The sequence below is a fragment of the Vespa crabro genome, chromosome 2, assembly GCF_910589235.1.
Source record: "Vespa crabro chromosome 2, iyVesCrab1.2, whole genome shotgun sequence".
NCBI classification, from domain to species: Eukaryota; Metazoa; Arthropoda; class Insecta; order Hymenoptera; family Vespidae; genus Vespa; species Vespa crabro.
The window spans coordinates 4,934,685-4,961,711 of record NC_060956.1 but is presented as its reverse complement, the minus strand read 5'-3'; the positions used below and the strand labels follow the sequence as shown (position 1 = coordinate 4,961,711).

Sequence of the window (27,027 nt, the reverse complement as noted above, 5' to 3'; positions counted from 1 at the left end):
TTAATCCGAACGATCGATCATGTTAATATAATAAAAGATACATTAATTTTCTGTATTAACAATATATTTGATTAATCTTACAGAATAAAATCGAGTACGGTATAAAAGTGTGTAAAATGCCCAAATATCCACGATCAACGTGGTGACACAAGATCGAGTAAAGGACGTTCTTGTCTCTTCAATTTAGTAGCATATATATATATATATATATATATATATATATATATATATATATATATATGTTCGTTCAGCACGGAAGAAAAAAAAAGAAAAAAAAATTATATTTACAATTCGGCGATTTCAGATGCCATGGATTTGTTTTTCACTAACACGTCTATGATACACTTTATATTTTTACATACTCTTAATTTTTTTTTTTTATATACAATAGATCGTTAATTTCTTAAAAATATCACGGTTATTATTTTATATATAATAAAATATATTAAGTACATAACAAGGAATGCTTAGAAATTTCTTCGACTATATATACAATTCTTCCGTATATTATTATGTTCTCTCTATTTCTCTCTTTTAACTTATACGGAAATTGTATCGATCATTTTTTTTGTTTTTTTTTTGTTTTTTTTTTTTTCATTTTTTTTCCTTTTCTTTCGTGATGTGTGCATTGAACTTTGTACATAAAACTTACATTAATTATTTATATTCGACTATCTTAATTTTTTTTTTTTTCGGTAAAAATTCGAAATATTTTCGTATTTTTACCGTTAAGATCGTATAAGCGAGCGACTATTGTTTAAAAAGTGAAATACAGTAGAGTCTCTCGAATCAATTGAAAAACAATAGCTTTCAGATAATAGAATAATCACTTTTCTGATGTTAAAATTTAATTTGTTTCCGCTTAGTTGCTATAGTCACACTTGTACTCTGTTACTACATTGTTACAATCAGAATTTGTTCGGTCGAACAGAAGGAAATATATATAGTATGCATACTACATATGTTTATGTATATATGTACGTTGTATGTATGTATGTATTTGCGACAGAAGAAGGCATCTGTTGCTAAGAGACATCCTGTTCGGATAGTAGAACAGGAATTCAAGATATTAAACTGTATGCGTATTGTTGACGACTTGAATTAGTATTCTAGCAACGGTCGAACAGAATGGATATCAAGGAGATTGTTATAATAATGGTTAAAAAAAAAAAAAATATTACGTAATCCGTTATTACAGGAATATTGAAGGAATATTTAAAAAAGAAATTTTTCAAGAATTTTTTGAAGATATTAGAAAGTATGAATTTCTTTTTGTCACGGTCACTTGAGATGATTTTTCGTTCTCTAAACGAGGATATTTTAGAATTTCGAAACAAAGAAAATTAATTTTGTCCGGAACTGTATTCATTAGCTGAATGAATTCATTGTTATAATGTCTTACGCTCCTTGAGAATTACATTCACCAGTGTTTGGTCTCCCTCCAAGATAGTTGCTTGTAGTGCGAATGCTTGTATTTATTTCACTGATCGTGGCAACCAGGAAAGTCGTATTTTTCTAATAACACTCATATATTGCCTTGAATATGATTATCGACGACTCTAGTTTACAGTGTACATGTAGACTTAGGGTATTCGGAATAATAATGGGTGCTTGAATACGGGAGGCTCTACTGTATAAAAAAAGATGAATCTCGAAAACTTAATCCTAAATCCTATTAAATAGGATAATAATTGATCGAGCGTTCGTTATCTGTTTTGCAAAACGAAACTAATTCCACGAGATATTTCTCGTTAACAGAAGATTCGCGTTATGCCACCTATCCTGAATTTATGTCAGTCATGTTCGTTACCTATCGTTTGTACGAATGATATCACTAAGGACGAAACAATTAAAAAGTTCTTTGTTTGCTATGACACTCCGTTTGATCCGCTTGCTGACTTTTCCGGTAAGCATTTTGTAATCGTAGGCTCTATTAACTTCCATACCTCGGCAAGCTACAAATACACGTATTAACTAATAACAAATATAAAACTTTTTTAACATAGTATGAATGAATGATTAAATGTTATGCATATAATTTTAATCATGAATTTGCCATCTTTTTACCTCGAATCCATTGGATTGCATAACAAATATAAAAAAAAAAAAATTCATTAATAATGGTAATAATTATAATAATAATTGATACAGCATCGTTAAGTATTACATCTAAAGTTTCTTACCTCGGAGTGTCCTCTTATTTGCACGCTTACAAGACTTTGTAAGACTGTGGCGAGTATTTCCAAGTGAGCATGAACAAGTTGAGTTTCCATATGCAAACAATGCAATGAAAAACAATTCCTTAGTTCGACGTTCGCAATAACGGATTCTTGAGCAACCATTTTATTTTCCAGGTACTCAACTGTATCAGCCTGACCGTAATAAATCAGAAAATGAAATGACAAAGATAAAGTAATGGTTGATAGGAAAGTCTATAGTCTAAAGTGCATATTATAAATTTATATGGAAAAAGAAAGTTATTTGAAGTATGATATATTGAACAAAAAATTATTTGAGGTATATTGAGAAGAAAGTAATGTTAAAAATGGTCCAGTTTAAAGAAATTATATACATACGTCCGTTCCACGAATGACTCCTTGCATTTGACGTTTCTTTAGAGACAACATTGTCGATAACGCACGTTGATGATCAGCACTAACACCTCTTTCATGTCTTTCGCATAATATTCTATGAGCTACGAGAATATCTAACAAAAAATTCAGTCTCTCGCAGATCATAGTCTCTTCTCTAACTGCTTGTTGCAATGCTCTCGTGGACAATAGATTAAATTCCCTAAAACATTCGTTATCTCTTTTAAAGAGTCTTAAAAAAAAAAAAAGTAACATACGTGGTATCACGGAAAGATTTATTCTCACTTTGAAATAACATGGAAACCTTTCTTCATGTCCTGCCAGATCGTAGAACCTCCGGTGACCCAAGAGCTAGCACCATGTGGTTCAGAAGCCAAATTGTTCAATTGCGTTCCCAATTCAGCCATGTCAACGGCGTAACTATGAGATCTAATAGCCAAACAGTCGGCTATATTTTTCAAACGTGATATACCTAATAGTATAACTCTTATCTGATCTCTGCTATTTGCAAATTCCGTAAGAGTTTCTGGTGGTACTAATTCCTTTGCTCTGGAGGATAATTCTGAGGTCGCGAATTCGTCCGGCACCCGTCGGAAAACTTCGCGTATCTTATGCTGAGTCTCCTCGCCGGTGTAAGTGAAAAAGAAATGTACAATTGGATCCTTGTTCACTACTGGATGACGAGCGATCAATGTTAAAAACCTCAGAAGAGATCGTCTTCGTTCTTCCAAAAATTGAGAATCGGCTGCCGATATTATTCAAGGATTAAAATTTAACATAATATTAACAATCATAAAAATGCTGTAAAGAATGATTCATATTATTACATTACACAATTCGATATATCTAAACTTGAGACAATTATTCTATGACTCATATGCATGGTCGCGCGCATGTACACACATATATACACACATACACGGAATGTATGTTATAACATAGGATATACGTTACCTCCTACGATCTTTTTTGGTGGTAATTTCGGTATCAATCGATAAGGAAACCTCGCCAGAAGAAGTTCGTGTAATGACACAAAATCGTTGTACCGTCTGTAAACTACGGAACTAAATCGCTGTAAAATGGAGAAGGAAAAAAAATAAAATAACATCGATCGTAATGATATTTTATTTAAAACGAATTAAAATTACTTTGTGAATTGTTACCTTGCTTGTAACTTGATATTCCACGTGTTTTAAAAAGATACCTTTCTTCTCTGGTACCAAGTTGACCTCTATCGTGTCTAAATTGCATATGTCGGTATAGGTGAGATTCAGTTTCGCAGGATTGTTACCTCTGTGCAGTCTTTGAGCTAATAGCGTCACTTCCGATAAATCGCCGAGAACCGGAACAGGTAATTCTATCGATATGAAGGCATACATTTTTCATTAATTTCATTATTGCAATAACAATTACTGATAATTTCGCATAGAAACATTTTGTATTTTAATTCTTTGATGCCTGATTTTTTTATTTAGAAATTTAAATATATATATACATAAACATATTAAATAATGGAGATAATTTTTATTGATTAAATTCCATGAAAAACTAAGTATTATATTGTTCATTAAACTATATTATATTAATTGATACATATACATATACATATATATATATATATATATATATATATATATATATATATATATATATATATATATATATATCGTAATTCAGCAAATATGCACATTTGTAAAAGGATTAAAGAGTAACGTGATTTTTCTAGAATTAGAGACATTCAGAAAAAGTTCAGAAAAATACTGAATATACGGGCATAAAAGACGCTATTCAGATAACCAAGATTTTCCTCTGGCATTGTTACTTTTTTACGCGACGTGAAAGATAATCGCTATCGTCTTAACCTCGATACTCACGGACTTTCTTGACCTACGGCATCGAGATCGCTAGTTGCATTTAAACTTGACGTTCTCGATTTAGAAGTCAATTTTCCATTGTCAAAAACTCACGATTATAAAAAAAAAAAACAAAGAGTGAAAAAAAATAAAAAAAAAAAAAAAAAAATAAAAAAATAAAAACATAAAAAAATTTTTTTTTTCATTTATTATATTTTATCCTACTTCTTCATTGTATTGCACTTAAGACTGTAGATTCTACATAGTCTACACATGAGGTGTTTGTTCAGATATCCCTAAACGGAAACGGTGAGTCTAATTTATGTATACTGGCATACTTAGGTGACTGTTAAAGCGTTATCCAAGTACCTGTCCGATAACATTCTTATGTTACACTTATCTCGAACTACATGGGACTCGCATGGAAATTTTATATAGAATTATAATAAAACAAGTAACCATTTTTTCTCTTCTTTTTTTTTTTTATTTTTTAATCTTTTTCTTTCTTTTTTTTTTTGTTTCGTTCTCGTCAAGATACATTAATGCAAAATGATAGACATGTACGATTTATCATAGAACAAATCGATCTCTCACCTTGAGATTCGGAGTTTTCCAGAAGCTTGTCGCTTGGTTGCTTTCCTTGTTGAGCAAAGGCGACGAGGGCAAGGCCCTTATACAATCCACTTCTCGTGAGATAACCCGTCTTACTGTCCACGAGTTCCCATATCTGGAGAATGTACAATCTTTTAATTTACAATATTTCAATTCAATCGAGTATTAGATAACGATATTTTTTATTTAAATTTATTTTTCATATATAGAAAATCTTTATTCCTCTTATGTTCTATTATGTAATATTTGATTATTAATATAATTTTATACGATCAAATCCAAATATACAAAAATTCAAATATTTACGATATCATTTTATTCGATTACATTCATTAATTTTAAGAATTTAAATTAATGTTTTATTATTTTTTTTATTTTTTTAATTTATACACACACACACACACACATATATATATATATATATGTATATATAATGGTATGTAAAGATTTATTTTTCATCGTCAATACGTTTCTTATTCATGAATCTCTTCCTAAAGCTTGACTCATAAAGAATGACTAATATTACCTAAGATAATGGGTGAATAATCAACGTATATGTTATAATATTGCACAATGTTCATTCGAGAAGAAATAATAAGAATGATATTGATTTAACGTTTGATTGTTAGATGAAATAAATAAAAATTGTTTTAATCTATTATTACATAGATATAAGCAGATGCATATGTATGTATATGTTATTTCGATTTGTTGTGAACGTCGCCTAAGCATTAGGCCACAAATGAAAGTAACTGCATTCCGATGATTTTTCTACCATGCCGTTCCATTCCCCTTCTACTTGCTCCATTCTCACCCGTTTCATATCCCTACCTCACCCCTTCTCCTTAACAACACTGACAGCTTCTTACATAAAGAGCATAACACGTAAAGTGAATACACGTCAATTAGAGTTGGCTATTTCGATGAACAAAGTCTTGATGGAAAAAGGAAAAAAATAAATAATAACAAAAAAAAAAAAGAAGAAGATCATATTATGACTGTAATTTTTAATTAAATCTTTTCCAATTTAATTATTCTTTTTGTTGGCATCTAAAAAGAAAAGTTAAAATAAACAAAAAAAATTACACATAATGTGAAAATTATAGTGCATACAATTTATACTAGTATAATTAACTAATAAGCAATACTTATGTAATTAGGAAAAAGTAACTTTCGTATATAAAGAAACTATTTATTTCGCGATAAAAAAAAAGTTAAATAAGACATATAACTAATTTGTATAATGAGAATATTATAGTATCAGTTTGTAATAGTATAATTATAGTAATTAATATTTGTATACGACAAAACATGAATTTTTTGACCTACGGCATCGAGATCGCTAGTTGCATTTAAACTTGATGCTTAAAGTTGATGTTCTCGATTGAGAAGTCAATTTTCCAGTGCATACGATTATCAAAAACTTAAGATTATTAAAAAAAAAAAAAAACAAAAAAAAAAGAAAATAAAAAAAATATGAACTAACAATGAATTAAAAAGAATATGAACTGACAATGAATTTTTTGGTAAAAATTATTAAATAAAATGAATTAGCGTGTGACTTTGATTTAAATTACGTGACGTTATTTATAAACGTTTAAATAAAAATTTATTCGAGCATCTAATTTCTTTTACGAAGTTCTTGTTCGTACTTATACTAATACTCGTTTGTTCTTGAAGCTTGAACCCTTGTTTTTTCTTGTCGTTCGCTCACGAGTGTCATTAAACCTTAATCGTCGATCAAGTTCATCGCGAGAAGAGCCCCCGATAAAAATAGATTATCTATTCGTGTTGTGTGGAAAAAGTCGTCATTCTCTCTCTCTCTCTCTCGTTCTCTTTCTCTCTCCCTCCTCCCTTTTCCTCTCATCGACTGAAAAATTAAATCATCTTCGTTGTTCTGAACTCAACACACTCAAATTCGAATTTAATTAAGTAAATTAATTTCAATCCATTTCATTAACCGTACAATAACAATTTTTGACTTTACGCAATAATGCAATATCTAAATACGTATTTATTGCTTCATATAAAAATAACTAGATTAATTGAACAAAATTAAATATAGCGATTTATCAAAGTTCAAGATCAATGGATCATTGGAAAGAGGACAATGTTAATTATGATTTAGATTATGATTAACAAGTTCATATAAATACAGTAAAATAGAGACGTATTTAGAATGGACCAGCTAAGTCTTATGTCCTGAGTATCGATGTCGAGTAAATGTAAAAAAAATTCAAAAGAGTTCGAGTTGAAGAAAATTAATTTAGAGTAAATTTGATAAGAAACAAATTTGAGAAAAGTAAAGCTGTAAAAAAAAGAAAAGAAAAAAAGAGAAACGATTGGAATGATGTGCATGTAAAAGAAACGAGAATGGGAAGGAGGGGAGCCCGCATTTTACGCACTTGCCCTAGGTATTGTTTATTTACGTCAGATATGCCTTTCGACAAAAGTTTCTAGACTTAGTAATTTTAAAAATCAATCACGTTTTTCTTTTTTCTTTTTTTTTTTTTTTTTACATTTTTTAAACTAAGTTTTTGTGTTTTTTGCAGATTTTAAACAATTACTTAAACTTATAACTATACAATACAATTGGCAAAGGAATAAATCAACCTAAAGAGTTTCATGGAAGAGTAATTGATTTTTAAGATCTTTTAAAAACTTTTTTCCGGGTTTGCATTCATTGACGTATTCAAGTCAATTTATTTATCATGATTTATATAACAGACAAGTAATTATTTTAGTCTGAGAGATGTTAAAAAAAAATGTAAGATTATAGTGTAACCTAGCGAATAAAAAATAATTTCAATTGTATTTCGGTGGAGCAAGTGAGAAAGATAGAGTGAGAGAGAAAGAGAGAAAGAAAGAGAGAGAAAGAGAGAGAGAGAGAGAAAGAAAGAAAGAAAGAGAAAAAGAGAGAAATAAGATTCTCCAAGATTTATTTCGCGTGTTTAACAACACATCCGTGTCGCTCGTTGCTTGGTACGCACGTAGTTTCTTCGACATGGTCGCGTACGTCACGTATCATCCTCTACATACACCTCTTAATCGTTTATCATCGCGAATCATAATGTATAGCAACAATGAAAGAGCACGTTTTCACGTGTTTCGTTTAAACAAAAAAAAAAAAAAAAAAAAAAAAAGGTAAAAAAATTTTACGTTACTACAACTTTAGCGTGTGATTCGAAAACAACTTTCTTTTGCTTAAAAAAACATATATGTATATACCAGTATGAATTGATTATGATAATAAAATGTGTATATGTGTGTGTGTGCGTGTGCGTGTGTGTGTGTGCACATATATAGATAATTAGATGTAGATAAATAATCTATATGTATATTATACATATATATATTATATTTAGAATACAGGAAGAAAAAAATATTTATGTTGACTAGACTGTGGGAAAATAAAAATATGTTTAAAAGCATATTTATAGTACATAGAATGATTAGAAAAGAAAATATATACATATATTAAGATATAAAAAGATGTAATATTAGTAAATAAAAATAGATCGATTAGAATACGGTGAGAAAAATAAGATATAAAAATTGATTAGGATGCAGAGAGAGAGAGAGAGAGAGAGAGAGAGAGAGAGAGAGAGAGAGAGAGAGAGAGAGAGAGAGAGAGAGAGAGAGAGAGAGAGAGAGAGAGAGAAAATATTAGATTGAAAAAAAAATAAATAAATCAATGTAAAGATGGGATCAATTAAAGTTAGATGTTAGAAAAACGTGCCAAATGAGATAACATAAATGAATAGCAATCGTTTAAAAGCTGTATGAGAAGTGGAAGTCGTGAAAGTCGAAGTTTCTGTTCGACGAAAGAACGAACGAATGAACTAATGAACGAAGTCATAGCAAATAAATATACGTCGACGATACGACTTGATCTCATGTAATTTCGATATATATGTATATATATTTTTCTTATTTTTTTATATATATATATATATTTTTTTTTTCTTTTTTAAATTAAATCTCAAGGAGATTTAAACGTTTATCACAACGAAAAGATACGACCGTCGTTATCTCGCGAATGCGACAATCTGCGTAATTTGCCATCGTCGTAACGAGTCGGAATACACTACTAGTATTATCATTTTGTCGTTACGTGATCCCTTCTTTGCGTTCTAATAGCAAAATACAGGTTCACCAAGAGATTCTTATATATATGTATAAATATATATATATATATATATATATATATATATATATATATATATATATATATATATATAGGATGAATCAAAAATTCCTAGGTGACTTTTAACAATCAATTGCTCTTCTTGCAGACTTTTCTGATTAATTTTTCTTTTCTTTTTTTAGTTTATTATAATACAAGTCTAGGAACTCTTTTACAATTTGAAAAAAAAATTAATCCAATAAATCTTGAAAAAGAATAATTGATATTTTAAAATCATTTAGGAACTTTTGGTTCGACCAAAAGAAATAATTTTCTTTTTTCTTTCTTTTTTTTCACAAATTTGATAACAAAATAAAAAATATTCGACGAAAATATCAATAAAACGAGATTAATTTTGAATATATACACGTTAGCTGCTTATGTAATATAATATATACTTTAAACATGAACATTTTGTTGAAATATTGAATATTTATTGTTCGTATGTTTTTAATCTGTTTTTGCATCTATATGCATATACGAATACATACGCTTTAACACGGAAGACGACGATCAAACGATTTCACCTAACAGGAAGGCAGGATGTATTGGTAGGGCGGTCTTGTAACGAGACTCACAGTGAGAAAAAAAACAACGGGATTGATTAAATCGATCGATCGATCGATCATGAAACGAATATTTTTAGGTATTGTTTGCTATTTTATAATTTGAAATATCGATGACTATGAATTAATATATACGAGATATGATTTGCTACGGTCGAATTCTTGACTTCGATACCTTTTATATATATATATATTATAGTACAGATACTATAGTATATATAAATATAAAATAATAATGTATAAGTATGTACATATTATTAGAAATAATGCAATATAATATAAAAAAAGAATATAATAAACGGTTATATGAAGATCTTCGCTCGAGTGCATAAATTTTATCAGTGAATCGTGATTATGGTTGGCTTACATGCTCGGGAAGCGTATAAGTAGTGCGTTTTATTAACCATACGAACTTTAACGACACGCAACATATTTATGATTATGAAAGATAGCTTCGCCTATGTTCGGTTATGTAAATAAATAAAAAATAAAAATAAAAAAAAAAATAACAACAACAACAACAACAATAATAATAATAATAATAATAATAATAATAATAATAACAAAGAACAACCAAATTTTTTATGAAAAATTTCTATTCACTATTCTTCAATTTTCTTTCGTTCTAATGGATAACAGAGACGAGTCGTAGTATATAAAAATATATATTCTCCCTCGTATTTATGATAGTAACGAGACGTGTGATGACGTTATGAACGACCCTGCATTCGCTAGAATAATCTTCCACTATTATGAAGGGGCGTTTGTATGTATTATCATCGACGGGCGTTTTAAACGATAAGTTACCGTCAATATACATATACCATCACAGAACTATTCCAAAGTTTCTTTTTTTTTTCTTTTTCTTTCATTCTTTTCAGTATTCATTAACCTTTCACAATGCAATTATGTAAGATGATCGAAGATGTAAAATTTTACGAAATATTAATCAATTTAATGTCATATAATACGCAATAAAACAATCCAATTGTTCATGACATTTTTCGCAACAATTATATTACGCCAATATAATTTTTTCCATTATTTCCGTTTTAATGTTTACCTAAATTAATAGTTATCTAATATCTGATAAAATATTTTCTTTTTTCTTTTTTTCTTTTTTTTTCTAAAAAATTTTTCTAACAAATCAATATAACATTAAAGAGTCAATATCTTTTCCGATCATACAACATTACATAAACGTCTTCCACTCGCTGCACGGAGATAGGCGATTTTGAACATATAATAAAATAAAAATTCTTTTTATTCAGATCCTTCGAAATGCATTTTCTTTGTAGCCATTTAAGAGGGTTTATTATTCTTTTTATGAATTTAGTAAGTAAATTTATGATACTACCTGTCACCTTTTAAAATAAAAAATAAAAAACTGGTTTCGGTGTTTTTCGTAAAAATTGTTATATTTCATAATAATCCTGTAGTGGATACTTTGGAGTGAATATTTTTTGTATATGTAAAACAAAATATATATATATATATATATATATATATATATATATATGGGATATATATATATATCCCATATAAAATTGGAATATGTCAATCCTATAAAAACCGTTTATTAAATATTATGTAATTCGATTTTATGTATTAATAAAGAAGACTAAAAAAGAAAAAAGATAGAAAAAAAAAATCATTAAAATCAAATAAACAAGACGATCACTTTCATATGACTTCGACGTTACTTTAAAACGGAGAGGAGACTCTCCTTTTTTGTAGACTGGATAGAGTTGCTACTAAAGTCGGGAAGAGAAAGAGAGATAGAGAAAGAAAGAAAAAAAGAAAGAGAGGTAGAGAGAGAGAGAGAGAGAGAGAGAGAGAGAGAGAGAGAAAGAGAAATAAATAAAGAAGGAAAGAAAGAAAAGGGAGATGATGACGGCATTCGCTTACCTGACTGAGAACCGAGCTGCTCAGCTGAGACTTGACGAGAAGGGATTTAAAAACTTCTCGTTCGACATTTCCACCTGTAGGTGAACAGATCTTCTCGTAGACCTCTCTGTAGAAGGCTGGTATAGAGCCTAATATTTTTTAAAAGAAAATAATATAAAATTTCCAAAGTGCGCGTGTACATTTTTCTTTTTTCTTTTTTTTTTTATTGCTATTTTCCCATGAAATTTGTAACAAAAAAAAAAAAAAAAAAAAAAAAAAAAAAAAGAAAAAAAGAAAAGCGCAAAGGGAACATTCGAATATTTTTTCGACCATGTATTTACAGTAAAAGAAATCGTCCTCGATCGTTTCTCGTCCTGTTTACTCGTTAGAGGAGTATGGAACCGGTCGAAGAGGATCGACTAATCGACGGGAAGACAATAAATGGCGTAGGCGCCATTGGAAAACCTGTTTTTTCTCGATATCACGCGATGCAACCTCGACAAATTGTTTATATCTTTTATCATTGCTCGAGTTCCTATACCGTGTATTAAAGTAGAAAGTAAAATGAAATTGCGAATCAACGAATTTATTTATTTTTTTTTTTTTTCAAATATTTTATATGTTTCACTTAGAGTCAATGTTTTTTCTTTTTTTCTTCTTTTTTTTTCTTTTATAGAGGATTACTCGTATAAATATATTCGCGTATATAAATTTGTAAGATCTAACGATGATCGATAGAAATTTTTTGTACCGTTGCATAATTATTTTATGATAATGAATTTGAAGATAATTTTTCAATTTTTCAATTTATATACAGTGACCTTTCGAGAAGGCCACGAATTCTTTTTTCGAATGATACTAACTATCGAAGTGTTGAGGCATGTTTTTTTTTCTTTTTTTATTGTGGTAACAGCTGTAGTCACTACAAAATTAAAGATAACAATGAGTCAAGACAAATGCATGTACGAATGTTCGATTGAATAATTTCAAGCAGAAGTATCATTCGATCTCATTTTATCGTTTATTATTTATTCTTCTCTTTGATCCATTCTTTTGCATCAATACACAACTAATCTGAATGATCTTGTCTGTCAGTTCGTCGGGAGATATCGAACGAATTTATTCGAAAATCGAACGACATCGAACGTAGTATGTATATATATATATATATATATATATATATATATATATATATATATATATATATATATATAGTTACATACATATTGCAATGGTCAGTAACGTTTAACATTTACTTGAAATTTATTAATGTTTTTGCCATTCGAATAAAATCTATTTAAATAATTCGTAATAACGGAGCATTCATATTTATGAGTGAAAGTCAATGAACGGTGAAATTTATCGATAGTGTGAGTAAATGAGAATTTTTCGAAGTGTCTCTTACGAATGTTTCCGAATTAAATCATTTCTGATAACACTTGAGAAAAAAAAATATTCTTTTCGTTCATATCAAATGCACACTTATGAAAAGCTTCACAAAAAATAAACATAATGAATTTTACGAAAAATTTCACGAAAAATTGATGGACTCGTTTGACATTAATGACGTTTGATTTTTTTTTTATTCTTTTTTTTTTTTTTTTAAGAGATAACAATCATCGTTCGCAATTTTTCTATGATATCTTTCTTGTCTAACGTGGCTCGTTAATTTAGGCCGTTATTCGTATAACTTTCACGTTTCATTATAACGGATCACGTTCTTGAATATGGAGTTCGAAAGCTCGTTCGTTCGTTCGAAAATCATTTTTTTTTCTTTTTCTTTTTTTTTGCAGAATTAATTCAATCATTTTTATCATTCTATTTCATCGACATAGAAAAAGAAAAAAATAAAAATAAAATAAAAAGGAAGAAAAAAACAAGGACCATGACTAGATGGAATTTATTTCTTTTGAATCACGTCGATATTTGTAAATCAATTTATTCCGAGAATTATCACACGATCATTCAATATGTTTATGTCATTAATATTTCTCATATTCGAATTTCCAAAGATAAAATGACGTGCGTTTACATTCCATAAAGGATTTCAATTGATAACGTCAAACTACTTCCAAAGTAATTTAACTGTTACATTGCCAAAAATGTATTCGTGACGTAAGTAAATCTACTGTAAGGATACATAGATATTCATCGAGTTAGCCTATTTGAAAAGTATATTTTATAATGGTTATATCTCGAGATATTGAAAAGGAGAAATAAATAACATAAAATAACGATAACGAACGGATGACATTTAAAACGATTCTAAACCAGTTTTCAACGAACTTCCGCGAACGCGTACAATATTACGTTTGTCCAAAGAGTATCATTAACAGTAATTTCTAATCACAGTTATTCGTCCGCTAATCATTCATTTGTTATTTATCTCGGTGCTTTATTCTGTCATCCCGTGAGCGTATCATTTTCTTGTTATTTATTAAATTAAGATCGAAAGAAAAAAAAAAAGAAAAATAAATAAATAAATAAATCGACAGTAGGATCGCTCGTAGTAGTTTTATAATGTCATTGAAAATACATGGGAAGTATACGTTAAACAAAGATAAAAATCGAATGGAATTTCATAGATAAAGGAATGAACAGGAAGAAAGAGATAGAAAGAAAGAAAGAAAGATAAGAAGAGAGATCTTTCGAAGACACGAATTCATCGTTTACCGAACGACAGATCGGTCGACGCCATGTTGGCTCTCACTGGTAGATCATCCGGGAAGCTGATCGAAACGATTCTCGTGTTTTCTCGCGTTCTTTTTTGTTGAGGTTAGAATTGCTTCCGTGGGTACACGTGAATCGTCGAACGCGCACACTCGTGTCGCTTTGCACGAATAGCCGGCGTTAAATATTGCGTATAATCGAGGTCTTGATGATAAAAACGATTAACACCATTCGCCATTGCCGTATGGCGCTGAACTGAAGACCAAACGCTTTTAGCCGACGCGACAGACCGTTCTTATTTCTCCCGCCACGGAGGCGACCTCTCGCGGTGAGCGTCCTAAGCTTCTTAACCAATCGCACAGCACTGCGCCGAATTCGTAAATTGTAAGATAGTTGAAACTCTCAATATTCTCTTTAAAATTTTTTTTTATTTCCCTTTATTATGTTCGAATATAAATTATCAATTTAATTCCTATAATAAAAAAATATATAAGCATTTTTATTATATACACGTTTACCTTAAACACACTGTCAAATATTCCTGTGTATATAAAATATTTATCGTCTTTGAAAGTCTTCCAGTTTGTTTTATTACAGTTAAATAAACACGCGCATAATAAAGTAAATCAAAAATCTTGATACATTGAAAAAAATATCATCACATCGACGACAATGCTATATTTTAATAAACATTATTAATCTAAATGTATTAAAAATATACTAAGAACAAAGAAAAGAGTTACTTCAATTTTCATCTAAATCACCCAAAGGGAATGGTTTTGGTGGTGGTCGTTCCTCTTTAAATTTTTGTAATTCTTTTCGAATTTCTGTAGATCTCTCCTTATCAATGGATTCCATTAATCGAAACTTTTGAGCTATCTCCTGTTGTATGATGGATCGATACTTTTTACCCATTCCAAGGCATTCCATGTCATTCAAAAATTCCATTCTTTCGCGTATTCCCTTGATAACTGTGACAAAAAGAATACAAAGAAGAATTATATTTTCAAAAGAAATTATAAAAATAAAATCTTACTATATTCAAAGGGATCTTCTTCGTTCAATTTAGGTTCCCTTCTTGCTTTGTGAAGAATTTTCGGGCCGCGTGGAGTTTCGGGCATTTCCTTTCCATAAGCCATTAAACAAGCTAATTGACGTTTTTGTTTTTCCTTGTTAGCTACGAACAAACGTAACATCTCTCGTTTTCCTAAATATCATAACATTTTTTAATGTTTCATGCACTACTACTTTATATATCTTACGTAAGGGTGCAGTTCGTCGATATTGTTCCCTTTCATAAGCACCACTATTAAGGATCATATTTTGAGAGCGTTTTTTCCAAAGACTGGGAAACATTACCTAATGAAATTATTTTATTTCATTTTATTTTATTTTATTTTTATTATCGTTTATCCCACTCGTTGTATTTTCAATGTAAATCGGTATATACGTTTACCTGAGGTTCCTTCGATTTTTGCTTATCCCCAATATTAGATTTTCGAGATGGTGGAAGAGATTCACCTTTATTAACAGCATCTTGAATAACTTTCCTTTGACTCATGCCTACTTTCGATTCTTCCATCAAAACTGACGACAAAAATAATTGTCCCCAAAAAATAAGGATCCATAACTACTTGTTAACATCTATTTTATTTTCGTGATATATTCTATGTATGTAAATATTATTTGAATGGAAGATAATTGTATAATAAAAAATATCCCACACGGTTCGTTTAATCGTGCAAAATCTCGATAAATAATGAAAAGATGAATGATCATATTTTAATCGAATTATGAAGTCATTAATTATAATTAATTAACGATTATTGATAATTTGGCTCACGTTTAATTAAGTTCTTCGTTTCCTCGCTGTATTTTCCTCTTGGTGGATTATGAAAAGCTCCAACACCCATGCCAACTTTTTGATAATTTCGTTCCATTTTTACTTAGATATAATTAGCTGTCGAAAGAGAAATTTTTCTAATGTCTAGGTGTATAATCACGTTAGAAATGAAGAGGAATCAAAAAGGACGATTACTTTTCCACTTCGAGTTGAGATCGAACGTCACACGCGCGTCGCGTTTCTATGACTACTTCGATTCGATGACTCAACTCAATCGAACTAACTTTCGATCAAATTTAACAGCTAATATCAATAAGTCTCGAATTTTACCGGAATATACAGGATGAATCAGACGTTAATAAAGAAAGAAAGAAAGAAAAAAAAAGAAGAGAATGTAGAAAAAAAGTTGTTCCATAAAAAAAAAAATAAAAAAATGTTGGAAACGATTTTTAGATAAAAATGGATACGATCTAAATGGAAATACATGTGAAAATTTTTCAATACATTTTTATATAGAATACAAATTGTCTATACATTACGTACAGTGAATATCACGAATATATTTAAAATCGTATAACATGTTTTTTTTTGTATCTCGGAGTAGAGTAGATTTCAGAAAAATATTCATATATATATATTTTTTCTTTTAACGTTGCTGCTTAACAAAACAAAATATTTTCTAATTTGTATTTATATATTTATCGTGGTATATTAATTATTTCTCTAAAAAGTTATTCAATTTTTCCATAGGATAAACTTTCCTAGGTGATTCATTATACATCTACTTATCTATTTATATCTTTAATATATATATATATATATATATATATATATAGACATAAGTATAAAATATATATATATATATATATATATATATATATATTTATATATATAGATATAATAAAATAATTAAAATCGATAGATACGATCGAGAAGACTAAGGAATTGCTTGATCAGTCTTTAATGATATATGTCTGAGAGAAGGAATGGTGGTCGATTGTAGAGCGAAATGCAGCTTTTGAAGGATCGTGACGCGGCTGCGCGTAAAGAGGGCTTACAGGCAAATATCAGTGTCAGTATGATCAGTAGAAAGACACAGAGGGCCACGGAGGAGTTACCCTAGAAAGGCAACTTCCTAGCTACCCTCCTGGCCACTTTCTTGGTCACCTTCCCAGTCTACCCTTCTACGGACGAGCCAAAGAAAATTGCGTTTTCCGCAAAGCGGTCTGGACGCAGTTAAGTACATAATTCGATGAACCCATTGAGATCTAGGGCTAACTTTAAAAGAAACATCTTTGAAGAAGAAGGGTGTATATCCTTATTGGTTAGAACACAATACCTTCCTCATCATCTTTTACTTGTTATTTTTGATTTCATCACAATTGTCGTCGAATGTTTTGTTTTCATGTTAGGAGACAGTGAAAGTTATTGATTCTCTTACGTTGTGGAAAGGAGCAACCAAATCGAGAGTTTATCTATTCGCTCATACTTCGAATATACATATTACTCTTTTGTGTTCCTTAAGGTGAGTGACGTTCCAATACACTTGCTCTTCGATCTTAACAATTTTTTGATCCTTAAAATTTTTCTTCCTTCTTTTTTTTTCTTTCTTCTTCTATGAAAATGGGATTATTAATCAATGAATAATTTTCTTTTTGCTATCTCTGTGGTGAACACCTCTGTGTAGTAATAAATAATAATATTTCATGATTTTTAAATAAATGAAATGTATCAATTTGTATTATTACAAAAATTGCAGAGATAACACAATAATAATAATAATAATAATAATAATAATAATAATAATAATAATAATCTTCTCTTTATCTTATATTAGGATCGAATAGACTTAAAATAGACAAGATGAAGGTAGGACTACTGAAAAACTTTTTATATTACTTTAGTCTCCGGCAAGGTACAGTGTTAATTGCTATAATACAATTGGTGAGTATTATAAAAAAAAAAAACATCATATTATAGTAAACTTTAATGACAATAATCATCTTTTCTCAGTTCATGTCCGGATTTAGTATGATGTTTTTTGTATTGGCATTGGCACACGCTATGGGGATTCAAGAAATGGTGGTGAGAGACACCGAGGATGCTCTCGAAAGAGAAGCTTTGGAGGATATATCCTCGAATCATCTCAATACTAAAAAAATGGACATGGCTCATCATAATGCTACTGGTAAAAAAAAGAAAAAAGAAAAAAAAACAAAATTAAAATTATATTTCTCAAAACGAGAATACTGGTACCAGTATATTTTAACTTCTAAATTAATCATATTATTTTTTATTTATCTTCAGAGACCGTTTATTCCATGTATTGTGGACTGGTGATCACGGTGATACACTTCATGACTACGATCCTTTTGCTTTACGGAGCATTAACGGTAAAAATATTTACATTTATATTTTATTAATTCTCTGATATATAAAGATTCATTTCAAAAGAGAAATCGTCTTATTTGATTTATAGAACAATCGTCATTTTATGGCACCATGGATGATGGTAATGATGACGATAATATCGGCATTGACCATATCCCTGTTCCTGGTTGAACAAGACTGTCCATTCATCGCTATTCTCGGCGGAAAGGCAGACATTTGCGAACGTATGTGTAAATTATCAATTATTATTATTAATTTTCCTTTGGTGTTCTCTCTCTTTCTCTCTCTTTCTCTCCCTCCCTCTATTTTTTTCTTCGTTGAGCCATGCGATCGATGGATTAAAAACTTTCTTTGTGCAATTTCAGGCGCGATCGTGTTGTTATTTGTTATCACGAGTTCTTACATATGGTTCGTCGTATATAGTACGTATAAGAGTCTTGAAATAAAGAAAGGATTGATGCACGAAGTACACAATGTCAAGAAATATGCATTACCGATAGCGGAAGGTTCGAAATCATTTCATGTATCTGCTACCAAGCCCTATGAGGTTTAAAAGTCTTGTAAAGAAAGAAAAGGAAAAAGAAAAAAGGAAGAAAAGCAAAAAAAAAAAAAAAAGAAAGGAGAGCATATATGAAAACATTCACACACACACACACACACACACAAATACAACGAGAAAAATCTAATAGAGGATCGACCTCGCATCGAAATAAATAAGAAAAAACGATAAAAGAAGGAGGAAAAAACAGATTAATTATGATCATCAATGGGTGTTTTTTATTTTCTCACCCGATAAAAATGAGATTCTTTAAATGCATTTTACAATCAGCTTACGGTTTCGAAGCATACGCACAATTCACTAATGATTTTCGAGAAATTATCAAATAGAACATTTCGAGAGGATTATTCATTGATAATGCGTTATATTCGTGCTGTAAGAAATTATTAACGATCCTGTATAAAGATTTACGATGTTAAAGGCTTTACATACATATATATTATATATTACATATATATATATATACACACACACACGAGTGTTGCATTTTTTCGTACGTAAGGGTCGATGAAGGAAAAGAAAAAAAAGGACGAAAAAACTTATTATCGTTCTGCATTCGTGTGTTCAAATCATGCTTTGTACAGTTCTTGAATCTACTCTATTTCTCTATCGATCTGGAAAATTGTACATTAGAGGGACGAATATGTTGAGATAAACAAATATGTATCTACACATATGCGTACGCAGGAGGAGTTAATTTTATCGCTTGGATCGTGTATATATATATATATATATATATATATATATATATATATATATATATATAAATATATATATATATATATATATAAATATATATATATATATATATATATATATATATATATATATATATATGAAAGGAAAAATAAAAACAGCTCAAAACATACCTACGTACGTACGTTCGTTTTTAATCAAAGTGATTCATAAAAAAAAAAGAAAAAAAAAAAAAGAAAAAAAATTGAAGAGCTAAACGGAATAAAAATCATGATTATAAATCGATCGGCTTTATGATCGATTTATATATAATATAATATCGTTTTATGTCTTGGGATTGCGTGAAAAATATTCAAAAATTGAAATTTTTAGAGTGATGGAAGAGAGCAACTCGATATTGTTACGAGGCATAATGAATTTTATTTCGCAATCAAAATCTATCTTCGTGAAATTACAATCTTTGCTCTATATTTTCTTGTGATGGGATTCAATATTAACAATCGAGTATAGTTACTTCTTGTGTATATGTATATTAAATGTGTACGGAAATAATAATAAAAATAAAAATTATAAAACCTTATTAAGTTAAACGCTCTACATTTTAGTTTGTCATTTAATAGAATTCATTCTATATGGCGATAGCGTAAACTTAGTTTTCAATAATCAATTACCAATAAAAAGTACATAATACAATTTATGTAATAATTTTACTAAAATTTTTTTTTTTTAAGATTCGATTAAAAAAAGAAAATAATTTCTAAAATAATTAGAAAAAGGAAATAAAAAATAAGAAAATAAAATAAAAAGAAGAATATATGAAAGGATATACACAATGATTCGTGTTTGAAAAGCATATAAATTAAGAAGACACCAGCATATGATAATGATTCATTCTTATCTTTAACATTTCTTTTAAAGACGTTTAAACTTTCTTATGAAAAGCAGGATATCACTTTGATAAGTCGATCTCTTAGATCAATCACCTTTTTGTCGCTTTTTTTCTTCGTGACAATTAAGAACTCGTAATTTAGTAAGAAAGCGCATTCTCCTCTCTTTCTTTCTCTCTTTCTCCACTAGGCCCCACATAACAATCAACGATATCACCAATAATGTCCCTTAGATCTTATTATTATTATTATGAAAAAATTCATGCACAGTGCACGTATCACCAACAATTCATATAACTTTTCGTTTTGGTCCTCTCCGTCGAATGATCTAACTTTAAAAAGATTAAGATTCATTTTCGCTTCCCTGCATAAAATGCTCATTTTTTTCTGGTTTTTTTTTCTTTCTTTCTTTTTTTCTTCTTTTTTTTTTTTTTGAGCAAGCACGACAATAGTCACGACGATGCGAAAATGTACTGCAAATCTCTATCCTCTGCAATTGACACGTAAAACGAAAGCAACAACGAGACGTACGATGACAAAAAAGTCACATTAGCTTTTCGTAATGAAACATTCATACGCCTTACACTTCTCAGTCACATTTTGTCATCCGTTAATTCAAGGAACTGCGCGTAAAAGTCTCGCGAACACTCTCCTTTGTTATTAAATACAAATTTGTAGTAACTCCCATCGGCACATATTACTGTATGTACAGAAAAAAAAAGGGGAGAAAATAAACAATTTATTATTTAAGATTAACGTGTAATTACAAGAAATATATTTTTCAACTTGATCAATACCAACCTATAATACTATTGTTGCCAGTTCCAAACGCACACATGCATTGAGGACCTCCTGGAACTTGAAATTTGCAAAAACTCCAGCTCGAACTAAAATACTTTGGTAAAAAAGTAGCTGACGCTAAACTAGATTGACGATTTAATTTTTGATCTTCTACCGCAAAAACGTGTACCGTACCATGATCGCTCGCAACGCATAGCCACGTTGAATCGTGATTAAAATTTATGCTAAAAAAATGAAATTTTTGATTAAATAATTATAAACATCATTGAGTTTTATTAAAATACTTGCTGAATTTTTTTACCAATAGATATTAGCATGATTTGCTCCTCTTCGTAATTCATTAATCATATTACCATTTTGTGTATCGAATACCCTTATCAGAGTACCCTTTTCAGAAGCTGTAGCAAGTCGAGTACCTTGTAAATTTAAAGCTATACAAGACAAAGGTGTTTCATGTGCTTCAATATTTAAAGGCTGTTTCTCAGTGTTTGCTAGATCTATAACTACAAGGAAAAACCACGAAATAAATAAATAATTTCATATCAGAAAATTGATAAAAAATTTTAAAAAACCTTTTTTTAATTCAATGCAATATTACCTTGAACATGACCATTTTTTCGCCCTGGGAAAGCAAGCAAAGAATTGTTACTGTTTGGACACAAAACACATAATCCTCTTGGATTGGGATTAGTTTCAAAGACATGTAATTGTTGTGGATTTTGCGTAAATGTATAAACCTTTATAACACCTTCTAATATCACTACTATCCTATCTCTTCTTAATTTTACACCTTTTACAGGTGCATTAAATTCCAATGTAATAGCTGGTGCTTTTTTCAAATCATCCCATATGATAACTAAAAATATTATATTGATTATATCAATTACAATTTCTTATTTTTTAAAATACGTATAACGCAATAGATATTACCTTTATTAACAGGATACATTGGCTTTGGCCCACCGCCAACGAGTGCCAAATAATTACATCTAAATAACATTTCAACATAACCAAGACCTCCATCATTAAAATCATGACGTTCTTTTTCTTTTCCTTTTAAGGGATCACAATTATATACTCTATAGCCATTTTCTGTACCACAGACAAAGCATCCTGTAAGTACAAAAGTCAACATAAATGAGAGGATCACGTTATCTACTTATTAAACATATGTTACATGTATGTATATCTTATTTTATGGACATTTATTTTACAGATACATTTACAACATCCAACGATACTTAAACAATTACATGTAAATCCGGTGATTATTTGAATGAACAAACATACTTTGGTAAGAAAGATATACAAAGTTATCAGAAATATTATAATTATGTATAATGTTGTTCTTAAAGTTCAAAGACATATTTGATTTTATAGAATGTTGGCATTATAAGAAACAATAAATATACATATATACATATATATAATCAATACAACATAGACATATTTTCAAAAATAAATATATCAATGGGAAAAGTTTTTCATAGATGTCAATTAAATTATTCTAAAGTTGCAAAGTAAAAGAAAGTTAATATAGCTGGAAAGTAAAAGATCACATACTGTACCATTTCACTTCTTCCAGATATATTTGTATAGTACACAAAGATAGGAATAATAATAATAATAATGACAAAAATGATGGAACAAAGGACAATAATAAAAATAAAGAAATCTTTATAGAAAAGAATCTAAGAGGACTGAATGTCGATATGGTACTCGAGTGAGGTTAAGAAAGCCATAATGAAGCTTTATCAAAAAAAGCTGAATTAATCGACCCGAAATATGTTGTTGGCCGTAAATTTACGAGGTTGAAGACGAAAATAACTCGATTTGTGGGCGAGCGTCCAATCGCGATGAGAATAAATGACAGAAAAACATTGCAAGTCGACGTAGGTTAGAAGAGGAGAAAAAAAGAAAAATAAATAAATTTGACAGTGGCATGCCAGCGCTGTCAAAATGTGGCGCACTGGGTCACATACCTTGATCCTGATTGAAGCCAGCATAAAGCAAGCCGTTACCATGTGGGTTTCCCGTTGTTAAATTCATTGTAAATTAAGTCCTTTTGGTAGACATTCGTTCGTACCGTCCGTTTAAACTCGTCGAAGTTGATCACATATTCGCCGGCAATGGCCGGCAAGCAGCGCAAGACCTTACCTGCCGACGAAATCCAGCCACCATCTTCGCGCATGCCAACGAAGCTGCCTCTGCCATTAATCAGCTGATATAGTGTTGAACCTATCGCATTTCTCTTCGACCAATCAGAACGAGCTCTAGTTTGTTCTAGTTTCAATATTATTTCGCGTGTATTTAAGCATGTCGATACTTCTCATTTATGTTTTTTTATTTTTCATTTAATAGAAAGATTTAATATATAATAAGTGATTTGTTTGTTACTTAGCATCTATACGTTGTGAGATAAAAATGAATTTTGATCAAGATTATAAGAAGTGTTTGATCTTGCTTGTTTTATCTCAAAGAGGTTAGGTTGTTAACAACAGAAAGATGCGTTTTATAAATACTATTTTTACGAGATGTATACATGTTTATACTCCATTGTTACGAGAGAAACCGAACAATTTGAAAGGCAAAAAACATAGTTCCCAATTATGGTTGAAAAGACAGTTGCGTGATCCCTATGTTGAGATGGCCAAACAAGAAAATTATAGATGTAGAAGTGCTTTTAAATTGTTAGAAATAAATGAGAGCAAAAAGATTTTCAATTTTGGAGATATCGTAATAGATTGCGGTGCTTCTCCAGGCAGTTGGTCTCAGGTTGCTGTCAAATTAACCAATGCGGATGGTAAACAGGATGGTTCCATTGGGAAAGTTATTGCAATAGATAGACTTCCAATTTTCCCAATAGAAGGTGCGACTGTTTTAGGAAATATGGATTTTACTGCATTAGATACACACAGAAAAGTGCACCAATTATTAAATGGAATTAAAGCAAATGCTGTTTTATCCGATATGGCTCCTAATGCTACCGGTGTACGGGAATTAGATCATGAAAATATAATGAAATTGGCATATTGCGCTATGAAGTTTGCTCTCCAAGTTTTAAACAAAGATGGACTTCTTCTAGTTAAAATTTGGGATGGATCTAAGTTAATTCAATTACAAAATGATTTAGCAAAATTTTATACAAGCATCAAGATATGTAAACCCAAAGCAACACGTACCGAATCCAGTGAAACATTTGTTCTCGCAAGAGGTTTCAAAGGGTTGAAAATATCATTTCCTAATTCATAAAATAACAGACAGGCTAAAGAAATGAAAGAACACATTAATTTTTTTTTTTGGAATAATATCGTCTTATCTTATTGCGATTGTTTCTACGCGCGATGCAACAAATGTATTTATACAAATACATTTGTTTACAGTAAATTATTGTAGAATATGTAATATACATTGTTATATTTAGCCATAAATAATACAATAATTGTTCAATACAATTACAATTAATACGTATTATGACAGTGTTCTTTTGTTTGTTCATTATTAATACCATATAATATATATACACAATTCTTTTAATAAAGTTAATATTTACATAAATTGGTATATAATAGATAAGAAACATTACACACCACATTGAAACATACATAGAACAATAATGTTACCGACCACACTGTCGAGTGTCATATTTGTTTTATCATACGTGATATCACACGTAAAAGAGACATAGCCATACTAGTTGAACATTATTAAAAGTAAAGTCTAGTATTAATTTCCATTGGTCGTACGTGTCTTTCGTATAGGATTAACTGTGTCATGTGTGTTTCTTTGTAAAAAAAAAAAAAAAAAAAAAAAGAAAAAAAAAAGAAAACAATGTACCGTGTATCGTGTAACATTAAAGAATAATAATACCAGTGTAACAGGACAAGGCATAGCGACATCGAAGACTGTCAACTTTAATGACTATTCCGAGTCTAAATTTGTAAATACTATTAAGGAAGGACCGTTGAATATCTTTCACATCGAAAACATTCAGAAGACATGGATACGTAATTTTAACTGTACAATTTTCGTGTAAAATCGATCTCCTTATATCATAAAGTAGTACAAAACGATGATATTACGAGTACGCTGAATTTGATGCAACTATAAACGCTTATAAGTAGCATGATTTTATCGTTTATAGCGTGAGGCGAGTATGCATTCGTGTGCGTGCGTACATACAACTGCAGAGCCCAATTTTGGATATATAAATACATTAGGCCGACAGTTTCACGAGTTCGAGTCGTATGTGTGTTTATATTTGTATGTCCAATCGTATGATATATATATATATATATATATATATATATATATATATATATGTATATATGTATATATGCATATGATAAGAAGAATGATTTATTTTTGGTAAAACATTGTTCACAGTATTTATATACGTATCAAATAATAGGATATTCAAGTATCATCCATTCTTTAATAGGAATTAAGATAATCTTCATTTAATATTATCTTGAACTGTAAATAACAAATGTTTTATTATTTATTATTATTAAACAAACAAAATTAAACAACAACGGTATAACCTTCGTAATAATCAAATGATAATAAACAGGTATTACGAGTCGAGGACATTCGATCGATCTGTAAGCAAAAATTTGTAGATATGTACATACATATGAATGCAACGTCACGAAGGTTAAATAAATACGAATTACCCGAACTCGTGTAAATCTCTTTTTTTTTTTCTTCTTTTTCTTCTCTCAATCGATTATATTATTTAAAATTCGACGGTTTATCTCACTAAATTTATATATATGTATATATATATATATATATATATATATATATATATATATATATATATTATACTTTCTCGCGCATTAGAAATATGAATCGATTGTATCAAAGTTGTTACTAATTCCTAATAATTTTGCAGTGTGTACGCTGTACCGTGAAAGCCAATCGGAACAAATCGCGATCTTATCGATCATCAAGACTTTCACTTTCGAAAATTATATCCCATTAATAGCGATAATTCTTCGACTTAGTTATGGTAGAAATTCTTAATAAGATCGTTTTAATCTATCGAACGAGTTTAAGAATTTCTTGTTCATTTGAAAACATGCGAAACCTCGTCGATGATAAATACAATCATCAAACATCCTCTTCTCTTATATTTCTCTTTATCGTTCGGTAAAACATTATGATAACGATCGTACCAATGATATAATCTCTTTACGTATATTTGCAATATACTTTCTCCTCTGTTAAACGTCAAAAAATGTCAATTTTCATTTCGTTAAAGCGAACGATTGACCTCGTCAACGTTATTACCATTGGATCTGTCCGACGCTGATATAATTTGAAAAGTTGTTAACTAAATGGAAAAAGAAAAAGTATTTTTCGAGAAATTAATTTCCAACGAATATTAAAAATCTTTGGGATCGTTGGATCGTTTAAAAAGGATATAAACGAACTCGTTTCTTTCTCGTTTGTTTCATCACAAGGGACGGAAAATGAAAAA

The 27,027-nt window shown here is 29.7% G+C and overlaps 5 protein-coding genes and 1 long non-coding RNA gene across 11 annotated transcripts; 3 read left to right on the top strand and 3 right to left on the bottom strand.

Annotated features, from left to right (window-relative positions):
- Positions 1–46: 46 nt before the first annotated feature.
- On the bottom strand, positions 47–14,642 carry LOC124422370 (sorting nexin-8-like). Its single transcript, XM_046958736.1, has 9 exons — positions 14,369–14,642; positions 11,717–11,844; positions 5,039–5,171; positions 3,755–3,948; positions 3,546–3,663; positions 2,877–3,336; positions 2,577–2,793; positions 2,184–2,372; positions 47–1,955 (listed from the first exon to the last, which is right to left on the bottom strand). Exons 1-9 carry the CDS (start codon positions 14,391–14,393, stop codon positions 1,869–1,871), a joined length of 1,551 nt encoding a protein of 516 aa, XP_046814692.1. The 5' UTR covers positions 14,394–14,642; the 3' UTR covers positions 47–1,868.
- A 294-nt stretch (positions 14,643–14,936) lies between these two features.
- Positions 14,937–16,399, bottom strand: LOC124421905 (UPF0193 protein EVG1-like). Its single transcript, XM_046957599.1, has 5 exons — positions 16,209–16,399; positions 15,822–15,952; positions 15,628–15,724; positions 15,402–15,542; positions 14,937–15,336 (listed from the first exon to the last, which is right to left on the bottom strand). Exons 1-5 carry the CDS (start codon positions 16,303–16,305, stop codon positions 15,110–15,112), a joined length of 693 nt encoding a protein of 230 aa, XP_046813555.1. The 5' UTR covers positions 16,306–16,399; the 3' UTR covers positions 14,937–15,109.
- Positions 16,400–17,267: 868 nt separating this feature from the next.
- On the top strand, positions 17,268–19,362 carry LOC124421906. Of its 4 annotated transcripts, none has more exons than XM_046957602.1 (7): positions 17,272–17,443; positions 17,621–17,733; positions 18,046–18,152; positions 18,222–18,396; positions 18,516–18,601; positions 18,688–18,823; positions 18,965–19,362. In XM_046957602.1, the coding sequence occupies exons 3-7, from the start codon at positions 18,072–18,074 to the stop codon at positions 19,150–19,152; spliced, it is 666 nt and encodes a 221-aa protein (XP_046813558.1). In that variant the 5' UTR covers positions 17,272–17,443; positions 17,621–17,733; positions 18,046–18,071; the 3' UTR covers positions 19,153–19,362. The 4 variants fall into 4 exon arrangements, with proteins under 4 accessions (XP_046813559.1, XP_046813558.1, XP_046813556.1 ...); XM_046957600.1 differs by having other exon boundaries at positions 17,273–17,532; XM_046957603.1 differs by lacking the exon at positions 17,621–17,733 and having other exon boundaries at positions 17,268–17,443.
- An 892-nt stretch (positions 19,363–20,254) lies between these two features.
- Positions 20,255–23,738, bottom strand: LOC124432884 (WD repeat domain phosphoinositide-interacting protein 3). 3 transcript variants are annotated; one of them, XM_046982174.1, is made up of 6 exons: positions 23,525–23,738; positions 22,473–22,655; positions 22,141–22,398; positions 21,844–22,045; positions 21,543–21,766; positions 20,255–21,441 (listed from the first exon to the last, which is right to left on the bottom strand). In XM_046982174.1, exons 1-6 carry the CDS (start codon positions 23,589–23,591, stop codon positions 21,335–21,337), a joined length of 1,041 nt encoding a protein of 346 aa, XP_046838130.1. In that variant the 5' UTR covers positions 23,592–23,738; the 3' UTR covers positions 20,255–21,334. The 3 variants fall into 3 exon arrangements, with proteins under 3 accessions (XP_046838130.1, XP_046838131.1, XP_046838132.1); XM_046982175.1 differs by lacking the exon at positions 23,525–23,738 and adding an exon at positions 23,111–23,248; XM_046982176.1 differs by lacking the exon at positions 23,525–23,738 and adding an exon at positions 23,106–23,233.
- LOC124432886 lies at positions 22,662–23,464 on the top strand. Its single transcript, XR_006944387.1, has 2 exons — positions 22,662–22,836; positions 23,128–23,464. It is a non-coding gene; the product is annotated as an uncharacterized LOC124432886 (long non-coding RNA).
- Positions 23,739–23,819: 81 nt separating the features above from the next.
- Positions 23,820–26,223, top strand: LOC124432885 (rRNA methyltransferase 2, mitochondrial). Its single transcript, XM_046982177.1, has one exon. The coding sequence runs from the start codon at positions 24,048–24,050 to the stop codon at positions 24,792–24,794; it is 747 nt and encodes a 248-aa protein (XP_046838133.1). The 5' UTR covers positions 23,820–24,047; the 3' UTR covers positions 24,795–26,223.
- Positions 26,224–27,027: the final 804 nt, after the last annotated feature.